Source organism: Terrapene carolina, unplaced genomic scaffold (genome assembly GCF_002925995.2).
Source record: "Terrapene carolina triunguis isolate 2854851 unplaced genomic scaffold, T_m_triunguis-2.0 Scaffold183, whole genome shotgun sequence".
NCBI classification, from domain to species: domain Eukaryota; kingdom Metazoa; phylum Chordata; order Testudines; family Emydidae; genus Terrapene; species Terrapene triunguis.
In genome coordinates this window covers 1,538,369-1,557,274 of record NW_020664534.1, presented here as the reverse complement: position 1 = coordinate 1,557,274, position 18,906 = coordinate 1,538,369, and the positions used below count along the sequence as shown (strand labels likewise).

General features: G+C 44.4%; 1 protein-coding gene across 3 annotated transcripts in view; it reads right to left on the bottom strand.

Moving 5' to 3' along the window:
* Positions 1–18,906, bottom strand: part of INO80C (INO80 complex subunit C) — a 50,817-nt gene that overhangs the window by 25,574 nt on the left and 6,337 nt on the right. The window contains exon 1 of one of the 3 annotated variants that reach the window (XM_024213355.2): positions 13,996–14,163. The exons of 1 other annotated variant lie outside the window; for it this stretch is intronic. In XM_024213355.2, coding sequence (XP_024069123.1) covers positions 13,996–14,139 — 144 coding nt within the window. In that variant the 5' untranslated portion in view covers positions 14,140–14,163. Of the gene's footprint in view, positions 1–13,982; positions 14,164–18,906 lie in introns of those variants that run through there. One more of the 3 variants, XM_024213357.2, reaches the window with a different exon arrangement.

Here is an 18,906-nt window from a genome sequence, read left to right as displayed (position 1 = left end):
GACACTCCCACCCCTTTCCCGTCCTGTTGGGAGCTAACTGTATCCCCTGCCAGCATGACTCAGTGAGTTTTAGCATTATATCCTAGGGCAGAGGTGGGCAAACTATGGCCCGCGGGACCCTCCTGCCTGGCCCCATAGCTCCAGCCCCAGGAGGCTCGCCCCCAGCCCCTCCCCTGCTAGTGCAATGCTTTGGGTGGCGGGGCTGCGAGCTCCTGGGGCAGCGCAGCTGCAGAGCCTGGCCTGACCTGTGCTCTGTGCTGCGCTGTGGCGTGGCCGGCTCCAGCCAGGCGGCGTGACGGTAGTGCCGCCAGCCACCGGTGCTCCAGGCAGCGCGGTAAGGGGGCAGGGAGCAGGGCGGGGTTGGATAAAGGGCAAGGGAGTTCGGGGTGGTGGTCAGGGGTGTGGATAGGGGTCAGGGTGGTCAGAGGGCAGGGAACAGGGTGGTTGAATGGGGACAGGGGTCCCGGGGCGGGGCAGTCAGGAATGAGAGGGGGGTTGGATGGGGCGGCAGGGGGCAGTCAGGGGCAGGGGTTCTGGGGGTGGTCAGGGGACGGGGGGTTCGATGGGGCAGGTGTCCCGGGGCGTCTGTCGGGGGTAAGAAGCAGGAGGAGTCGGATAGGGGGCGGAGCCGGGCCACGCCTGGCTGTTTGGGGAGGCACAACCTCCGCTAACTGGCCCTCCATACAATTTTGGAAACCTGATGTGGCCCTCAGGCCAAAAAGTTTACCCGCCCCTGTCCTAGGGTAATTTTGTGTACGTCTACATTGCAAAAAAGCCCACAAACAAACAAAAAACCCAAACGGCAATGAGTCTCCGAGCCTGGATCAACTGACATGGGCTTGTGCTATGAGGCTAAAAATATCAGTGTAGATGTTCCCACTCAGGCTGGAGTCCAGATTCTGAAATCCAGTGAGGGGGATGGCTCTAGCCCAACCTATTTTTAGCCCTGTAGCTTGGGCCTGAGTCAGTTGATCTGGGCTCTGAGACTCAATACTGTGGTGGATTTTTTGCAGTTTAAACGTACCCTAAGCAGTAGATTGCATCATTCCTGCACAGGAACAAACTCTGCAACACCCATAAGATGCCCAAAACATTCTCCACCATCCCCACCACCCCAAAATCAATTGTGACATATGAAGCATTTCATTCTTAAAGCAATTTACAGAAAAACAAAAAACCAACAGTGCTGCCATTGAGTTCCACATCATATACTAATTCTTCTGACTGACAAGTAACATAAGCTTCAAAAGAGCTTGCCAAAGGTGCACCACATCAGGGATGAATAACCCCACCAGATACCCAAAAGATTCTTGTAAGAGGACAATAAAAGGAACTACACATCCATTTTTATATTTTCTAATCTTAGGGCTAGAGATTATGTAAAGAAAGCTCGTGTTACTGGGAGGGAGAGACTTATTGTACATTCACCAAATATTGTAACCTCCCCTCCCTCACCTTGTAAACTCACAAACCCAAAGAGGAAAGTAGGCCTTAATCCGGGCTTCTCTTCTCCGAGTAGCATGGAGACTGTACTCAGCAAACCTGTGGGTGCAATACCTTCAGGAGACCTAAATTTTCCAGGATAATGAGTAAGCTGCTAAGTGAACAGAAACAGACACCAGGCAAATTCTAGTTTAGAAGAGAACAGAGTCACACAGGCATCTGTTGTGAACTACTTTACTTCCTTTATACAATCAAATGCCACTTTGAGATGTGTTTTCTGATAATATCTCCAGGATATGCTGCTTTAATAAGATGTAAGGCTTGAGTAGCAATAAAATGCACCTCAATATTTTTGGTTGAGTTTGAAGAATTGCCACATATCCTGAAAACAGCTAGACAGTCCTGGTTTTTGAATATGTTTTGCATCCTGATGGCCTCTTTTGCAGGACAGAATATAAAAGATAGTTGTGAAAAGACTGGCTGTACCATTGCATCAGAACTAGTGAAGTATTTGTATCAGTTTCAAGAGTGCAGGTGAGAGAAAACCAAGGGATTTTGTGAGAGGTTTTATGAGATCTTGTAGGAAAGCTCCCACAATAAAATATTTAGCATGGCAATTTAAAAAAAAAATTGAGGATATGCTCAGATTGTGAATTAAAGCATTTACAGCTATAAAGACTATGGAGCTAGACAGCCCCCAAACCGGGACCTTTTAAAAAATGTTGTAGTTCCTAGCTGTTGTATACTATATAAAAATAGTAGCTACTTCAAATTCTGTTCTTTTTTATGTAATACAGTACCCTATATTGGGGATTGAGAACAATTTTGAGTTAAAAAAAACAGAATTGGTAAATCCCAAATTGATTTGATATGGCAGAAATATGAATCAGCCAAGTCCTTTTGTGAATACATAGTTATTAAACTTATGGCTAAAGCTTATGTTATGCAGTGATAAAGGACATTGTACCCACTTGACGTTGTGTAACCTGGATCCACGCAGGCCAGACTTACCTGGAGGAGGGGAGAATTGGGTCATGGCTCACTACCAAGTGCAAATCAATCCACCACTGCCTTCCTTTTTAAAGAGTGGATAGGAGGAGTATGGGTAAAGAGGACAGAAGGGCAGGCAGTGGGTGCAGCAAATGAAGTTTGACAGGAATGTATATCACTTTGTCTTCCCACTTCAACCCAGACTCCCCATCAGGATGTTTAATTTACCTGAGGGTAATTAATTTACAATTGAGAGCTAAACTAACAGTTTATCTTCATTTATTCAGTCCAGAACGATCAACTGAAGACACACCTTGGTAGACTCAGAACATTTCTAATTCTAACTTTAAAAGATGAGCTAAATTTGGGGCCCGAACATTTTGAATGTCTAGACATCTAATTGTTTTCATCCCATCCCAGTTTGTTAATTTTTAGTTTATTGTGCTGTGAGGACACTATCCAACTCACTACAGTTAGAAGCAGCTATGGTAATACATATCGAAGCTGTTACATATTGTTAGAAACCAACATGTTTTAAAATTGAGGATATTACTGTTGGGCATGAGCAGTGATATAAACTGTATGACTACCGTGCAGTGTATTAATTACTGTGCTATTCTCTGCAGGGACTTTCAGAGAGCTATCTGAGGGCCTGGTCCCTCTTCTGTCCTTTCTCCACCTTCCAAAACTATGTTAACTTTTTCCCATGGTTTCACTTCCTCAAAGACAGGGAAACTTTGAGTAAGCGGTTTCCCCAACTGCTCAGTAGTGTCAGAGATATGTGATTAGCACCCTGACAGCTCCATAGTTAGTGCCATAAGTAGACAATCATTATCAAGGCAGGAAATCTACAAAATTTATCTAAGTTGAAGTTGTCCCACATTGAAAAATTTATCCCTCAGAACTGCAGATATTTTTTTAAGTGATGGCATTTAAACAAAAGTCAGATTTTTACATAGTTCATGCATCAGGAAGGTGTGCATGTGGGAGCCTGGGGAATTCTCTGCATAATATTTTCTCTGGTCTCTCATATGTGCATTATATTTCACCAATTTTCATCAAACAAACAGTCTCTCCCCCCCGCCCCCATTAATATGAAGGCATAGATACATAGGATTTGCCATACTGAAAGAAACCAATGATTCAGCTAGTTTCGGATCCTGTCTCTGGCCTATAATGTCTCAGAGGAAGATTTAAAAAGATCCACAAAATGTTTCCCATCCATTGTACAATACTAAGGCAAGTGGGGAGAAAATTTCTTCCTGAATGCAGCTGACAGTTTATGCCCTGAAGCATGAGGACAGAAAGCCTTTGTAAAAATTTTCATAGCAATGTAACTACAGATATTTGGTCTTTCTAAAATGATAGAATATGTGGACCTTTCTGCCACAGCTTACTTATCCAGTATTCAGAAAAACTATTTATTTTTATCTGTTCCAAATTTATATTTAACAGAATGTTTCCTTTTTATTATGGGACAACAGAAATGGGAGTGACTAACTGGCCTCCAGGATGTTATTAGCTTATAGTTTTGTCACCGTTTTTTAAAAACACTGTCCTTTATATTCAGTTTATTAGTTTTTCCTTATAACTGTCCAATAGTTCTCTATCTCCAGAGAACAAAGAGAGAGCCACTCCTGCAGATAATTTAGCACCTGTAAATATACATGGAATGTAATCACAAAATGAATAACCCAATGGACAAGTCTCTGCTTTGTTTGCTTCTTAATACAAAACAATTAAGTTCAAAACCCTGTTAAACTACAAAATTAAATTTTCTATTAAATTCCATACCCCAACATTAACAAGTTTACATAATGTCTATCACTTTTCTGAAGCAAAAACTGAAATGCTATCTAGTGCAAGCTTGTAACATGTACTGAAGTGTGTAAAAGAGCAGTTCAGATGTATAAAGCTGCAGTATCTAGATAAATAGTCACGTTATTCCTAATTGAGTCTTGTTTACCTTAACCATTTTAAACAGCTAATTTGATTCTAACATGACCATTTTTATGAGCGTCACATCTTAGGTGAGCTATCTTGCTAATGTGTGAAGTGTTTGAATCAAATTTTCTATACTGTATCACTGTCATATCTCCTCTTACACTTCTCTTTCAAAATCAAATAATCCTAGTAAAGTAGTATTATCTCCTTCTGACAGAAACATCCAATCATTCTCCTTGTCCTTTTCTGAGTCTCTTGTATTTTTGTTATACGTCATGAAATGAAGTGCAGCAGTTGCTAGATCCTGCATAGATTTTTAAAAGATGTCGCATGCCCATTAGCTAAAGTAAATTATTTTAAACCTTATGCTGGGAGAAGAAAGAGGGTGAAAAATCTGACACCAATTTACTGAGATCCATAGTAAAATCAATACACATGTGCTATGATGTAGAAAGAAGGGTGGGAGCACATCTGTGTTTACTCTGAATCTCAAATCAAATCACATGGGGGGGGGTGAGGGTAGCATTTCTCTGGGATTGGCATAGGTTGATTTGGAAATACACATACTTTTGTGATTACGGATACTCTAAATCCTTCAATATGTGACAAACGTCAAGCAAAATCCATTTTTAGACCTCCCAGCCTTAATAGTCTCCCTTTTAAAATGACGAGTTTTAAAAATTATTCTCCTTCTATAAAGCTGAATTAAAACATGTATATTATAATCTTGGCCAGATGTTATTATAAACATTACTGATAAGTGTTTGTTAATTGTGTGTTATAAACATAATCTTCCTTTCACCAAGGATGTGGAGGGATGCTGGTTCTTTAAGAAATTGGATGGATTATACATCAACAAATATCTAAGAACAGTCCTGGTTCTCATTTCTGGACCCCTAGGAAATAAAGCTAGTCTTTGGGAGAGCAATAAAAGAACTTGCTGGTATTTAATACTCATATTTAATATTTAGTTGTTTGCTGTCTGCTTTGTTGCAACACCTAACTTTGCAAGGCGTTCCAGGGCCTTGCCTTGACTAGGATTTAAAGATGTGATGATAGAGTATGTTAGCTAGCTCAATCTAACTAATATTGTCTAAAACTCTAGCTAAAACAAGGTAATTTGTGCTAAACTGGTTGAGTTAAAGCCCAGTGAAAGCCTAGGCTTTACTTCAAAAGGTCCTTGAGGCTTTTGGTACTAATGAGGTGATGCATCTCCTCCATACTTCCTTCCTTATGGACCGATGTGAACGTGATTGAATTTGAGAGAGGGAAATTGAATTCCTCATCCCAGCAGCTCATAGCAGTAACTAGCTAACCAATATCCCCAATATCGCCACTACATCCAGCAAGATAGATACTTAAATTGACTTAAGTAGATTTGAGTTAACATCCCATGGGGACACTTCATATCTTCCAAAAGATATTGCTTCAGGCTGCCTGCAGATTTAGGGCTTGTCTACATTTGAAACAATACAGTGGCACAGCTGCAGCTGCGCCATTGTAGCGCTTCAGTGTAGAAACTGCCTGCAATGACGGGGAGGGTTATTCCATTGGCACAGATAATCCACTTTTCCGAGAGACGGTAGCTAGGTCAGCAGAAGAATTCTTCCGTCGACTTAGCGCTATCTACACAGGGACTTGGGTCAGCTTAACTATGTAGTTCAGGGGTGGGGATTTTTCACACCCGAGTGACACAGCTGGGTTGACCTAGCTTATTAGCACAGACCAGGCCTGAGATAGACATTGGTTCATCAGTTACATTAAATTCACATTTTTACAGTTATCTTAGCAACCTTCAGGGCAGAAAATGAAAGTTTAGGCTCTAGAGCATAATGATATGACAGCCTTTTTTTTTTAAATCAACAACTACATAATTATTTACACACTCACATGATTGTATTATTTCTGGTTCCCTAATCACTATCATGGCAATGGGTTGTTCAGAAACATGTTTTGTTGTTTTTTATTTTAAATTTCCAACTATAGAGGAGAACTGTTATTTTTGCCACAACAAATCTTATAGAAGACAATGTTACACTAATTAGAATAAGTTTGGAGACCTTAACTTTTTCGAGTTTCATTTAATTTAAATGAGTGATTAATTTTTAGTTGCCTAGTGGGAACTCATTACAATGCAGCGCATGCAGTAAGGCAGGGGTGGGCAAACTACGGCCCGCGGGCCACATTCGGCCTGCTGGACCATCCTGCCTGGCCCCCGAGCTCCTGGCCCGGGAGGCTCGCCCCCTTCCCCCGCAGCCTCAGCTCACTCGCTCCGCTGCCGATGCAATGCTCTGGGCAGCGGGGCTTTGAGCTCCTGGGGCAGCGCAGCTGCAGAGCCCGACCTGATCCAGTGCTCTGGGCTGTGTGGTGGCGGCGGCAGCATGGCCCAGCTCCAGCCGGGCGGCGTGGCTGTAGCGCCGCCAGCCACTGCTGCTCCAGGCAGCACGATAAGGGGGCAGGGAGCGGGGGGAGAGGGGTGTTGGATAGAGGGCAGGGAAGTTCCGGGTGGTGGTCAGGGGCGGGGGTGTGGATGGTGGTTGGGGAGGAAACAGGGGGTTGAATGGGGGCAGGGGTCCCGGGGGGAAGTCAGGAAGGGGGGGGGGGTTGGATGGGGTGGCGAGGGATCCAGGGGCAGTCACGGGACAGGGAGTGAGGGTTGTGGATGGGGTCCCAGAGGGGCCGTCGGGGAACGGGGGGTTGGATGAGGCAGGAGTCCCGGGGAGGCGGATAGGAGGTGGGGGCCGGGTCACGACCCCCTCCCCTAACCGGCCCTCCATACAATTTACGAAACCCGATGCGGCCCTCAGGCCAAAAACTTTGCCCGCCCCTGCTGTAAGGGGTACTCAACCAGAACATGATAGCTATGGTGGCACTCACTACTTCTGTAGTTAAGGACAGTTCAACTTTTCCTCTACAATCTTATTTTTCAGGGAATTAAAGTTAGCTTGAACATGAAATTTTTTAAAACAAAATTACATTAAAATGTATTTGATAGTTTCCTATTTACAGTGAGGATATTTTTATGGCTTTGAGAAAATAGCATTTTTTTATTATTATATTTGGTAAATGGTTTAGGGTCCAATTCTGTTCCATTGAAGTCAGAGGGAAAGCGGTCACAGTGGAACAGGCTCTTGGTACATAATTGTAATTCATATATATGTATTTTTAAAGGCCCTGATATTGAGGTTTAGAAAATATGACTATCAGATACCTAATTTCACGATCATCTTTGTTCAGTCATGTTTTAACATGAACAATATTTTGTGTTTATCTTGGGGTTTAATCTATTTGTTTGATTGTTTGGGTGAGACAACCCTGTAGTAAGGGAACGATATTGTCATTTTGACTTGTATATGTTTTAATACTATTGTACGACTCCTAGTTACTTTTGTTATAGGCACTTGACATATTAAATAAAATAAAGTGTTTATTACATGATTAATTATATAAAAACAAGGAGGTTCCCATTAACTACATTCACTGTTTGAGACAAACATCATATCAAGTCATTTATGTAACCAATTCTTAAATGCCATTGAAACACTGGAGAAAACAGTTTGCAAAATGAAGATTAAAATAAACTATATCAAGACTTACAACAACATTAAAAATAGGAAGAGAAACTACATATGCCAATGCATAGAGAAAAAAGTGCAGGAAAGCTCTGCCATGAAATTTTATGAAGGGTTTTCTATGTATCCAAAGCATAGGACAAACTGTGGTATCATTTTCAAAGTGAAGCATTTATTTAAAACTCACCTTATTGTATGTTACTATGCCTGGAGCAGCCTTTCCATATGATAATATTTAGCACTTAAATAGCACTTTCCATCTTCTGTCAATCATCTGCAAATGTCTTCTGACAAACCTACAGAAGATAATGTTTTCCCTATCCCTCGGTTACCTGCACTGTCACGTTTTGCCTTTTAGCTTGTTAGCTCTTCAGGGCAGGCATTCTGTTCTTTGTTTTCTGATTAGCAAATACATCCTGCTGTACAATGCAGCATATACTTTTGTGTACAACAGACTTAGAAGTCTATCCCCCAGACTTAAGTGCCTAAGTCCCATTTTTAGGTGCAACTGTGATCCAAAAAACTCCTGTTCAGTGGCCGCCCAACCCTGCAGGTGACTAAATTCACTCAGCACCTAAGCTTTTTCAGTAAAAGCTCCCTAGTCACCTATGTTTCTGCTTCTGAGCATGTATACTGTTGCCTCACTCTGGATGTCCAGATGCTTACCTCCCACTTAATCCCCAGCACAACTCCACCTAAATCATGTGCGGGGTCTAATCCACTAGGCGTACTTAAAGGCTGCCTAACTCCACACAAGATGGCCAAGGAAGGGAGGAGGCCCTCCCTTATAACCTTTAGCCCAGTGGTTAGAGTACTCACCTGAGATGTGGGAGACCCCAGTTCAAATCCCCTACTCTACCTGATGAGGAGGGATTTGAACATTGATCTATCATCTCTCAGGTTAGGGAGATTGCAGGGACGCAGAGCTCCCGAATCGTCAGCCCACGGGTGCGGCACACTGTGCCCATGGCTACGAGGCAGGAGTGGCCTTCACCCCAGCGTTTGTGATTAGGAAACTTATTGGCTGACTTGATCATCACCCTCGCAGCTTGCTTTCACGTGCACAAGATATGGGTTTGTTATCTCATGTTGTTGTACACTGTACACTCCTTCTATGCGCAAGAATTTAACCACTTAGAAGTGTTGTAAGCAGGGAAGTAGAAAGAATAAAAACCCCAGGAAAAATTCCCTGGGAGGCTTTTTGGCTACCACGACCTGGCTTTCTGTCTCCTTTCCTTTCTCGTCGCCACAGGAGATCTCCTCCTATAGGCTGTTTTGTGTGCAGTTAGGCAGGCACCTAAACTTCCTAGCTCCAGGAGAGGGTTCCTGGCTGCAGATTGCAAATAGAGCTAGGCATCTACCTGCACTCCACACTTAGGTGCCAAATTCTGTCAAAGTATGTGGCTTAGGATACACCCCTCTAATTAGCATATCTGCTTGGTTAGCTTAGGTTGCTCCATGCCTAGCACACTAGCTTTTGTGGATCCCATTCCAAGGTGCTTATCTGTCCCCAGGCATTGTATGAAGCCCAGACACCTAACTCAGGCTTTGTGAATCCCAATAATTTTCCAGACGCCTAAAAGTTAGGTGTTGCAACACTTAAGTACCTTTATGTATCCAGGCCATTGCGCTTAAAAAGACACTAGCTCAGGGGTCGGCAACTTTTCAGAAGTGGTGTGCCAAGTCTTCATTTATTCACTCTAGTTTAAGGTTTCACGTGCCAGTATTACATGTTAACGTTTTTAGAAGGTCTCTTTCTATAAGTCTATAATATATAACTAAACTATTGTTGTATGTAAAGTAAATAAGGTTTTTAAAATGTTTAAGCAGCTTCATTTAAAATTACATTAAAATGCAGAGCCCCCCGGACCGGTGGCCATGACCTGGGCAGCGTGAGTGCCACTGACAATCAGCTTGCGTGCCGCCTTCGGCACACGTGCCATAGGTTGCCTACCCCTGCACTAGCTGCTCAGAGCACACTAGGGCTCCCATTGGTTCTGATGGAGCTGAAACAACTGGAGCAACAGTGGAAATCCTTTCAGCAGCAACAACAACAAAAAACAAACTCCTCTTGTAGACAATCCCTAAATGAATGGTGCTATATCAATCAACAATAAAATCAACGGTTTTCTACTAATTTCCATCACTACTTCATATGCACATTAATCCTCAATATTGAAAATACTGAACTCCAGCAAGATTGAAGTATTTTTCAATGGAACAACAGTATGGGAGGAATAATTGTGTAAGACTAATAAAAGTGATGTAATCAAACTGCAATCACGCTCTCCTGTAAATTCATTTTTAATTCTGCATTTGGTAAATACAGGCATTATTTCCAAAGGGGCTGTGTCTCTTATTGCAGACATGACTGAAGAGCATTATGTACTGTGGCCTTCCAAAACAAACATGACCCAATACCTTTCACAAACAGTGAACAATATTTTGTTGTTCATGTTTGAGACATAGATGAATTAAAGGTAAGTTCTCAATGTATACACTAGGTTATGTGTTGGGTAAATATAGTCCAAGTCCAGTAAAGAGCTGCATTGATACGTAGCAAGAAACCTGGTCCTTCTACCAGGATGCACAAGAGGAGGGGTTCTCAAACTGGGGGTTGGGACCCCTCAGGGGGTCACGAGCTGTCAGCCTCCACCCCAAACCCTGCTTCATCTCCAGCATTTATAATAGTGTTAAATATTAAAAAAGGGTTTTTAATTTAGAAGGGGGGGGGCGTACTTAGAGACTTGCTGCGTGGAAGGTGTCACCAGTACAAAAGTTTGAGAACCACTGCACAAGAGCATACAAATCTACTTTCCCATTAACCAATTATTTTACCAGGCAAAGTTGATAAAAAAATTTATAAACAAAACTTCATTTGCTCTCACTGCTTTCCTTACTCCCTTTTTTTGTTTGAAATCTATATTTCAACCATACCAACATTCTTCCCAGTTCAAGCACTGTAGAAGCTACTACTCTAAAGCATGCAAAGGGAAAATAAGTCTTGTGGGGCACCACAAAAACAGTTTTTGTTTAACTTCATGGAGACTGATCCACAGATGTGGGGGAAAGTGCAGACTAAGCATTACATGTGAAATACATCTACAGTGACAAGGGCCAAGCACAAGGTCCTGTGCATCAATAATTACACAATTTGCAAAAGTGTGCTGGGTGCTTTAAAAAGATATAAGAAGGCACTTCCCTACCCTAAGAACTTGCAATCTAGAGCCCCAATCTTGCAGACTTTTACATAAGTGTGTAATGTATGTATTATTGACTATAATTTGGTGATTTAAACTGGGGAATGTTAACTCTATTTTTCTCCATCTGTTTCATAGTGTCTATTTCTTTACAAGAAAAAAACATTCCATATTGAGACATATGACTAATGATATGCTTAGCATGCAAAGTTTTAAAAAATAAGGTCAAAAGAGGTTAACTTGGAAAGTGAATGGTATGAAGAGTACTAAGCATTCTCACAAAACTTGTTTTAAAACTGGATTGTATAAAAGGTATAGCTACATGGACTGTTGGACAGGTGAATTTAATTCAGTTAAGTTTAAAAAAAGTCCCACAATTACCAGCTAGTCAGCAAGCAACTTATTCATAAAAAGTACAGACAGGTTTACAATGTTTGTGGATAAACTAATCGCTGACTGGTTGAACTACTTGATCAGAGGGATACTCATGAAGTAGAGTGAGAGCTGGTTGATGACGGGCTGCATTATGATTAAATTAGAGAATGGATTTATTAAGTGTTTCATCTTGTCATAAATCAGTTTATGCATGAATACTTTCGTGGCTGTGTAACTAAAAATTGTAGGAATTTATGGGGTATGGGTAGAAAAAGTTATTGCTGAAGAACATGCCATTTGATGAGTGTTTCTAACTCTCTAAAAATATACAGACCAACTTTATTTCTCTTTTAAAAGCCCTGCATCAGGGTGTCTCTTCTTCTCTCTAAGGTACAAAGAATGTGGCATTCTCCACAGCTAGTCAACACCATGTGTGTGTTTGATGGCCAGAGGACCAGTAGACTGACAGCAGATTTTCTTCATTCCAGGGGGTTAAGCATGCTTTTGGCAGCCCCTAAGCTCCTGAGCTTAGTTGTGACTTTTTGGAACAAACCCTGCACCACTGAAGTCAATAGCATACTTTTATATATAGTACTTCATACACTGTGTAGAGAAATTACTTCATCCACCAGTGCAATGCAGCCACCTCAAGGGAGGAATGCAAAAGCTGCTTAGCACAAAATACTACAACCCAATTTAGGGTAGGAAATGAAGGATTCTTTCACTTTACTAGCAGCTGTCTATTGACAAAGAATATATCTCAAACATAAAAATAGATTGTTTCTTATAAACAAGTTATCAACATATAAAATATACACTTAGCCCTTACCATCCTTGAACATCCAAATTGCTAACCACAACAGCTCTTGAAAATGGTTGTCAAATGTGATAATGGTTGGCAATCATTTTTAACATTATTTTAGCTAATAGCCAGTGTTACAAATAACGGTTGGCCAAATAACTCTCTGCTTGTTGATAATACCACAGAAGGGGAAAGGAAGATCTATAAACACCACAAGCTGAACTCATAGGAGTTGCAGAGATGCTGTCCAATTGAGGGAGGACTTGTTGTCATACAGAGGGGAACAAGGATGCTGATCTTCAAGTTACAGGGTCAGAGGATTTGCTGGGAATTCAAGAGATCTCCCCATCGAACTCATGGCTTTTGTGAAAATAAGCAACCTTATTGTCAGCATTGCTCACTTAGAAGCTGTGATTCACACTTCTTTGATTAGCTCTAGTGGTAAGTAGATACTTTTCTATGAAAAATAAGGACCAACTTTTGTCATGGAAACTTTTCCTGTTTTTTCACTAGCTCTAGACACAGTTATGCCTCCTGAAAAGGGAATAGAAATCATTGAGGATATACACTATATACACACAAAGCCTACTGATACTCAACTTTTCAACATTCACATGTAAAGACTTGCATGCTCCATTGGCCCCACTCCTCATTTGGTAGGCATAGCTCAAGAGATGCATGATGCTACACCACTATGTAATAGGCATCTTCACTGCAGAGTTAACTCTTCTTGTGTTAGTTTAACTCAAGTGAGAGCAGCCCACACTATGAAATAACACTCAAGATGCAAAGAGCAACTGTATTAGCAACTGATGAGTTGTGCTAATTCAACATGTATCCCAACAGGCCATCTTGAGTTAAAAGCACCATCATACTTGAGTTAAGAGATTTGTATGTGATGGGACTCAAGGAAGGGCTAATTATTTGAATTATATTAGGCTGAAGACAAGTCCTTGAGCATAGTACAGGATTCTGGGTTTGCAGCAATCATGCTTAAACCTAACTTCTCCAAAGCAGGGTCTGATTGGAAGTTCTAACATGATTACACCTTTTAGTGACCTAGATACATATAAATTGGTTTTAAACATGCCTCTATTGCACCTATGTGAGGTTACATCCCTTAAACTATGGCTACAATACACAGTTAACCCAGGTGATTGGGATCTGGCTTAGCCTAGCTCAGGTGTGAGCATTTCCATTGCAAAGCCCTATTTGCATTACTGTGTCCTCCATTTCTGAACTCAGCCATGTATATTGGGGGATATATGCCTTGTTTTTTTTGTGCTGAGATGCTCTAGGACTGTATGAGAATAGGTCTCAAAGTGCTTTACAAAGGGGGTCAGTGTCATTATCCCCATTTCACAAATGGGGAAACTGAGGCACAAAGGTGCCACGCTTACCCAGGAGGCTGGTGGCAGAGGTAGGAATAGAACCTAGCTCTAGAGTCCTGATCCAGTGATCTGCCTGCTAGGCCACGCAGGCTTATGGGGCTCAAGGGCACCAGTGGGGTGCGAGCTAGGTCAGGGCACTGGGAGAGGCAGGCTCGGGGATGGGGGGATGCTCAGGCGTGGGGGGCTATCACTCCCCGCACATGCGCACTCCTCCCGTTCCCCCCTTCCCGCTGCACATGCGCACTCCACCCTCGCCAGTCCTCACCACGCGCACTCACTGCTAGCTGGGGGCCACTCGGCGCCGCCGCCACCTTCTTCTTCTTGCTGGGGCCGCTGCCGTTGCCCGGGCTCGCCGGACGCTTCTTGCTGCGGGCCGCTCCCGGGGCGGCGAGAGCCGCTGCCCCTGGGACCAGACTGGCCATTCCCCCTCCTCCACTAGGCCGGATCCGGCTGCCCGCCCCTCCCCGCGGGCATGCGCAGTGCGGCCGGCTGGCTGCGTGCCGATTTCGCTCCCCTGCGGCTTTGCAGCCGGCGGCTCCAAGGCCCAGGTTAGCCGCTGCGCATGCGCGGCTTCCTCCTGCCCATTCCGCGGTCCATGGGGGCTGGGCAGGCGGCAGCAGCACGTGCGGTTGGAATGTTGGGAGCCTCCTGCCCTCAGAGCCCAGGTTCCCCGGCCGGGGCGCCCAGGTTTCCATTTGAGAGGAGACCTGGGACTAGCCTGTGATGGGGGTGGAGGGAGGGGGAACGGGACCATAGGTCTGTGGGAGGAAATGCAAGGCCCTGGGAGCCCTTTGACATGTACCTGGTGGCCTCTGGGCAGGTCTGCACTTAAAATGCTGCTATAGCACTTCAGAGAAGTGGCTACTTTGTGGACAAGAGAACATCTCCCATCAGTGTTGTTAATCCACCTCCATGAGCAGCAGTAGCTATGTCTGTGGGAGAAGCCCTTCGCTCAACATAGTGCTGTCTGCACTGGGGGTTAGGTTGGTTTAACTGTCTCAATCAGGGTGTGGATTTTTCACACCCCTGAGTGACCTAATTCTACTGATGTAAATTTAGATCTGGCCTCTGTATTTCACTCCTAGGACTGTTTTTAGGGGTAGGAGGTATCCACAAAATATGCCCAGTCCTGTGTTCACCTATCAGAAACAAATACTGAATTGTTGGTGTATCGGGGCAGGATTCTACACAAACAGCTGCATAACCCTGTCTATTCAGTGGAATTGCACTGGGAGTAAAGGAAAATAAAATCTGGCTCCAACTGTGATTTAAAACCTTATTTGCAGTGGAGTTGTAGCTGTATTGGTCCCAGAGTATTAGAGAGACAAGATGGGTGAGGTAATATTCATTGGACCAACTTCTGTTGGTGGAAGAGACAAGCTTTCTCCTCTTCAGCTCATACATGGGTAAGCTAGGAAGCTTCTCTCTTTCACCACAGAAGTTGGCCCATTAGCAGATATTACCTCATCACCCACCTTGTCTCATTTAAAAACCCTGAAATTCTTTAGGATGAATTTCTAGTTAATCTAGTATGAAATGGCTGTACAGGAAATTTGTTCCTTGTCAAATCTTTAAATGAAAAGAGCAATAAAATTAGGTTGAAAATCTTTTGTTTGCAAACCTGAGGAAGCAGAATGGCCTAGTCAGGACTTAATTTGAGGAAAGTCAAGCTGTTTTGGCTACCAGGTACTGCCATCTTGTTCTCCACAATTTCTCTATTTTAAATGAAAGCCTTCTGTTATGATTGTAAAGAAAGCTTTTAAAATCTGATCCAGGTATAATTGATGCAGCAATATCTGCCTTCGTTTCCAGGGACACTGAAACAAGCTCTAGAAGGTTTGAGTTGCCCCATTCAGCTCAATAGGTGGTTAATTAAGGGCTTGTCTAGATTATTAATTTGCATATCAGTGCAATTACACCGATGTAAATTTCCCTAACCTTGACAAGACCTCGGGTGGCCCCTGATGATGATTTAATTTGAGAGGCTGGGTGGTTTTGTGATTAAGAGCATGTCTACATTGACAAAGGGCTTTTCTACATTGGCAATTTACAGCACTGTGTGAAAAAAAGTGTAGACAGTGCACCAGTGCTGGGAGCCGTGCCCCTCATGGAGGTGGTCAGCTCTCCCAGCGCCGTGACCACACAAGCCACATTAAAGTGCTGCCGCGGCAGCACTTTAGTGTTGCCAGTGTAGACTAGCCCTAAGTTACAGCACCGGCAGTTACAGCACTGCTCAGAGAGCATAGAAGGAAAACCGCAGTGTGTGTTCACACTGACAGCTGCCTGCGCAATAGCGTATTCACACTTGCAGTGGTATTCGGAGCGGTGCACTCTGGGCAGCTATCCCACAGAACACCTCTTTCTCTTTTGCCACTGAGACTTGTGGGAAGGCGGAGGGGGTCATGGGGCATCCTGGGTCCCAATGTCCCGTGATGCATTGCTTCACATCCCAGCAATCCCTGTGCTTCCGTCCGCATTTGGCGCTGTCTTTCAACGGTTTGTGTACTGCATGCTCTGCCTCTTTTGGGCTGCAGGAATGGATCCCGAACTGCTGACCAGTATGCTGCTCGCTCTGACCAACACGTCATGAGTGGCAGTGGAGTTATTCCTTAAACTAAAAAGGTAAAACAAGTGCGACATTGATCTCACCACCTGTAGTAGCTATGACACGAGATTGCTTGTGGCATTCACGGAGGTGCTGACAGTGGAACGCTGCTTTTGGGCTCGGGAAACAAGCACTGAGTGGTGGGATCACATCGTGATGCACATCTGAGATGACAAGCAGTGGCTGCAGAACTTTTGCATGAGGAAAGCTACATTCATGGGACTGTGTGATGAGCTCGCCCCAGCCCTGCGGCGCAAAGACACGAGAATGAGAGCTGCCCTATCACTGGAGAAGCGCGTGGCGATTGCACTGTGAAAGGTGACTAGTCCAGACTGCTACCGATTGGTCGCTAACCAGTTCAGAGTGGGAAAATCGACTGTTGGAGTCGTGTTGATGGAAGTGTGCAGGACCATTAATCGCATCCTGCCCCGAAAGACCGTGACTCTGGGCAACGACCGTAACATTGTGGATTGCGTTGCACAAATGGTCTTCCCTAACTGCGGAGGGGTGCTAGATGGCACGTACATTCCAATTCTGGCACCAGACCACCTAGCCCCTGAGTACATTAATCGCAAGGAATATTTCTCAATGGTTCTCCATATGCTTGTGGATAACCATGGGCGTTTCACAGACATTAACGCAGGCTGGTCCGGAAAGGTGCATGACGCATGCATCTTTTGGAACACTGGCCTGTTCAAGAAGCTGCAAGCAGGGACTTTCTTTCCGGACCAGAAGATCACTGTAGGGGAAGTTGAAATGCCCATTGTGATCCTCAGAGACCCCGCCTACCCCTTAATGCCGTGGCTTATGAAGCCATACACGGGGCAACTTGACAGCATCATGGAGCTCTTCAACAACAGGCTGAGCAAGTGCAGAATGACTGTGGAGTATGCATTTCGCTGTTTAAAAGCCCGCTGGCGATGCCTCTATGGGAAGCTGGACCTGGCCGATGACAGTATTCCTACGCTTATAGCTGTGTGCTGTACGCTCCATAATATTTGTGAAGGGAAGGGTGAAAGCTTCACTCAGGGCTGGACCGCAGAGGCTCACTGCCTAGATGCTGAGTTTGAACAGCTAGAGACCAGGGCTATTAGAAGGGCACAGGGCGGGGCCATAAGGATCAGGGATGCCTTGAGGCAGCAATTTGAAGCTGAAAGCTGCTAATATTTGTTGCTATGCTCAGGATTGCAGTGCTTGTAATGCTAGGAGGTGATTGGTGCACATGATGTAAGAAGGGGGCTTAACATAATTTTATGTTGCTTTGCAGTGCTCTTTTTGCTTTCACTTAATAGAATAAAGATTACTTTCAAACCAACACAATTCTTTTATTAAAAGACAACAACTGGAGGAGAGAGTCAAACGAAAAAATACATCAGCAGGGAGGAGGAAGGGAAGGTCTCAAGAGGAGGAGGGGTCCCGGGACGGCTACAGATTTGTGTATGTCCAGGGATCTACCCAGCCTTCTCCTTTGGAGTACAGTGTTGCGGGTGCTATACTTCAGCAGGGCCAAACTGCAGAGGGATGGGGGTTGATTGCAGTGGGAGTCTACAGTGCTGAACTGTGAGGAGAGAGGAGTGGAATGATGCAGGTAGAGAGTGGAGCCAGGAAGTTGATAACAGTCTGTTGGCGGTGTGTGTGGGGCGCATGGGAAAGAGTTTTGTGACAGCAGCTGCAGGTGAGGGCGGGCGTGGAGCTGCTCCGTTTGAAGAGCTAGTATTGCCTGGAGCATGTGCACTTGGTGCTCCATAACATTTAAGAGCCACTCCGTGGTTTCTTTCTGGTGTGCCGCGTTCTCCTTTCAGTCCCCCTTCTTGCTGTCCCGCCACTCCTTCAATTCCTGTTTCTCAGCGGCGGAGTGCATCATAACCTCATGGAGAAAGTCCTCCTTAGTTCTTCTTGGCCGCTTTCTAATTCTGCGCAGCCGTTGTGCCGCCTATAACAAAGAGGGAGGCTGGGCTCCCAAGGTCATCTCTGTGAAGTTTAAACGCAACATTTTACAGAAGCAGTATTGTTTGCGACACAGACAACACTGATTCAGTGCTTTAAAACACAGCCAGTACTCTCACACCTGTCACTAACTGGCTGACCCCCAGGCAAGCACACGTGAGCTGCAAGACGCCCAAAATGGTGAGTAGCCACGGGGGCAGGGTAAATCACTCTTCCCTGACCCTGCTGTACACTGGGCACATGGCTCTTGGGGAGAGCCAGCACTGTAGAGGGGGCCTGATAATCATTCCTGTCCCCACACTTTCCACAGGATGTGATCATTATGGAAGATATCTCGCTGCTGAGGGTGAGCAGGGAATCAAGGTAGGGTCTTCTCCAAGCCTGTGGGTTCCTCCCCGGCCCCTATGCGGCTCGCCTGTGTGCAGCAATGGTCCGTCCTCCCCTCCCCCCCGTGACAGCACTGTGGTGTGGGAAAGTTACCGTTAATGGGGCAAGAAACAAAGCAGCTCTGCCAAGGAAACTGCGGCAGCGGATTGCCCAGTATCTCCACGAGAGTTTCCTGGAGGTCTCTGAGGGAGATTCCCGTGAAGTGAGGGAGTCAATCAGCAACCTGTTCCGCCGCTCAGACTAGGCATGT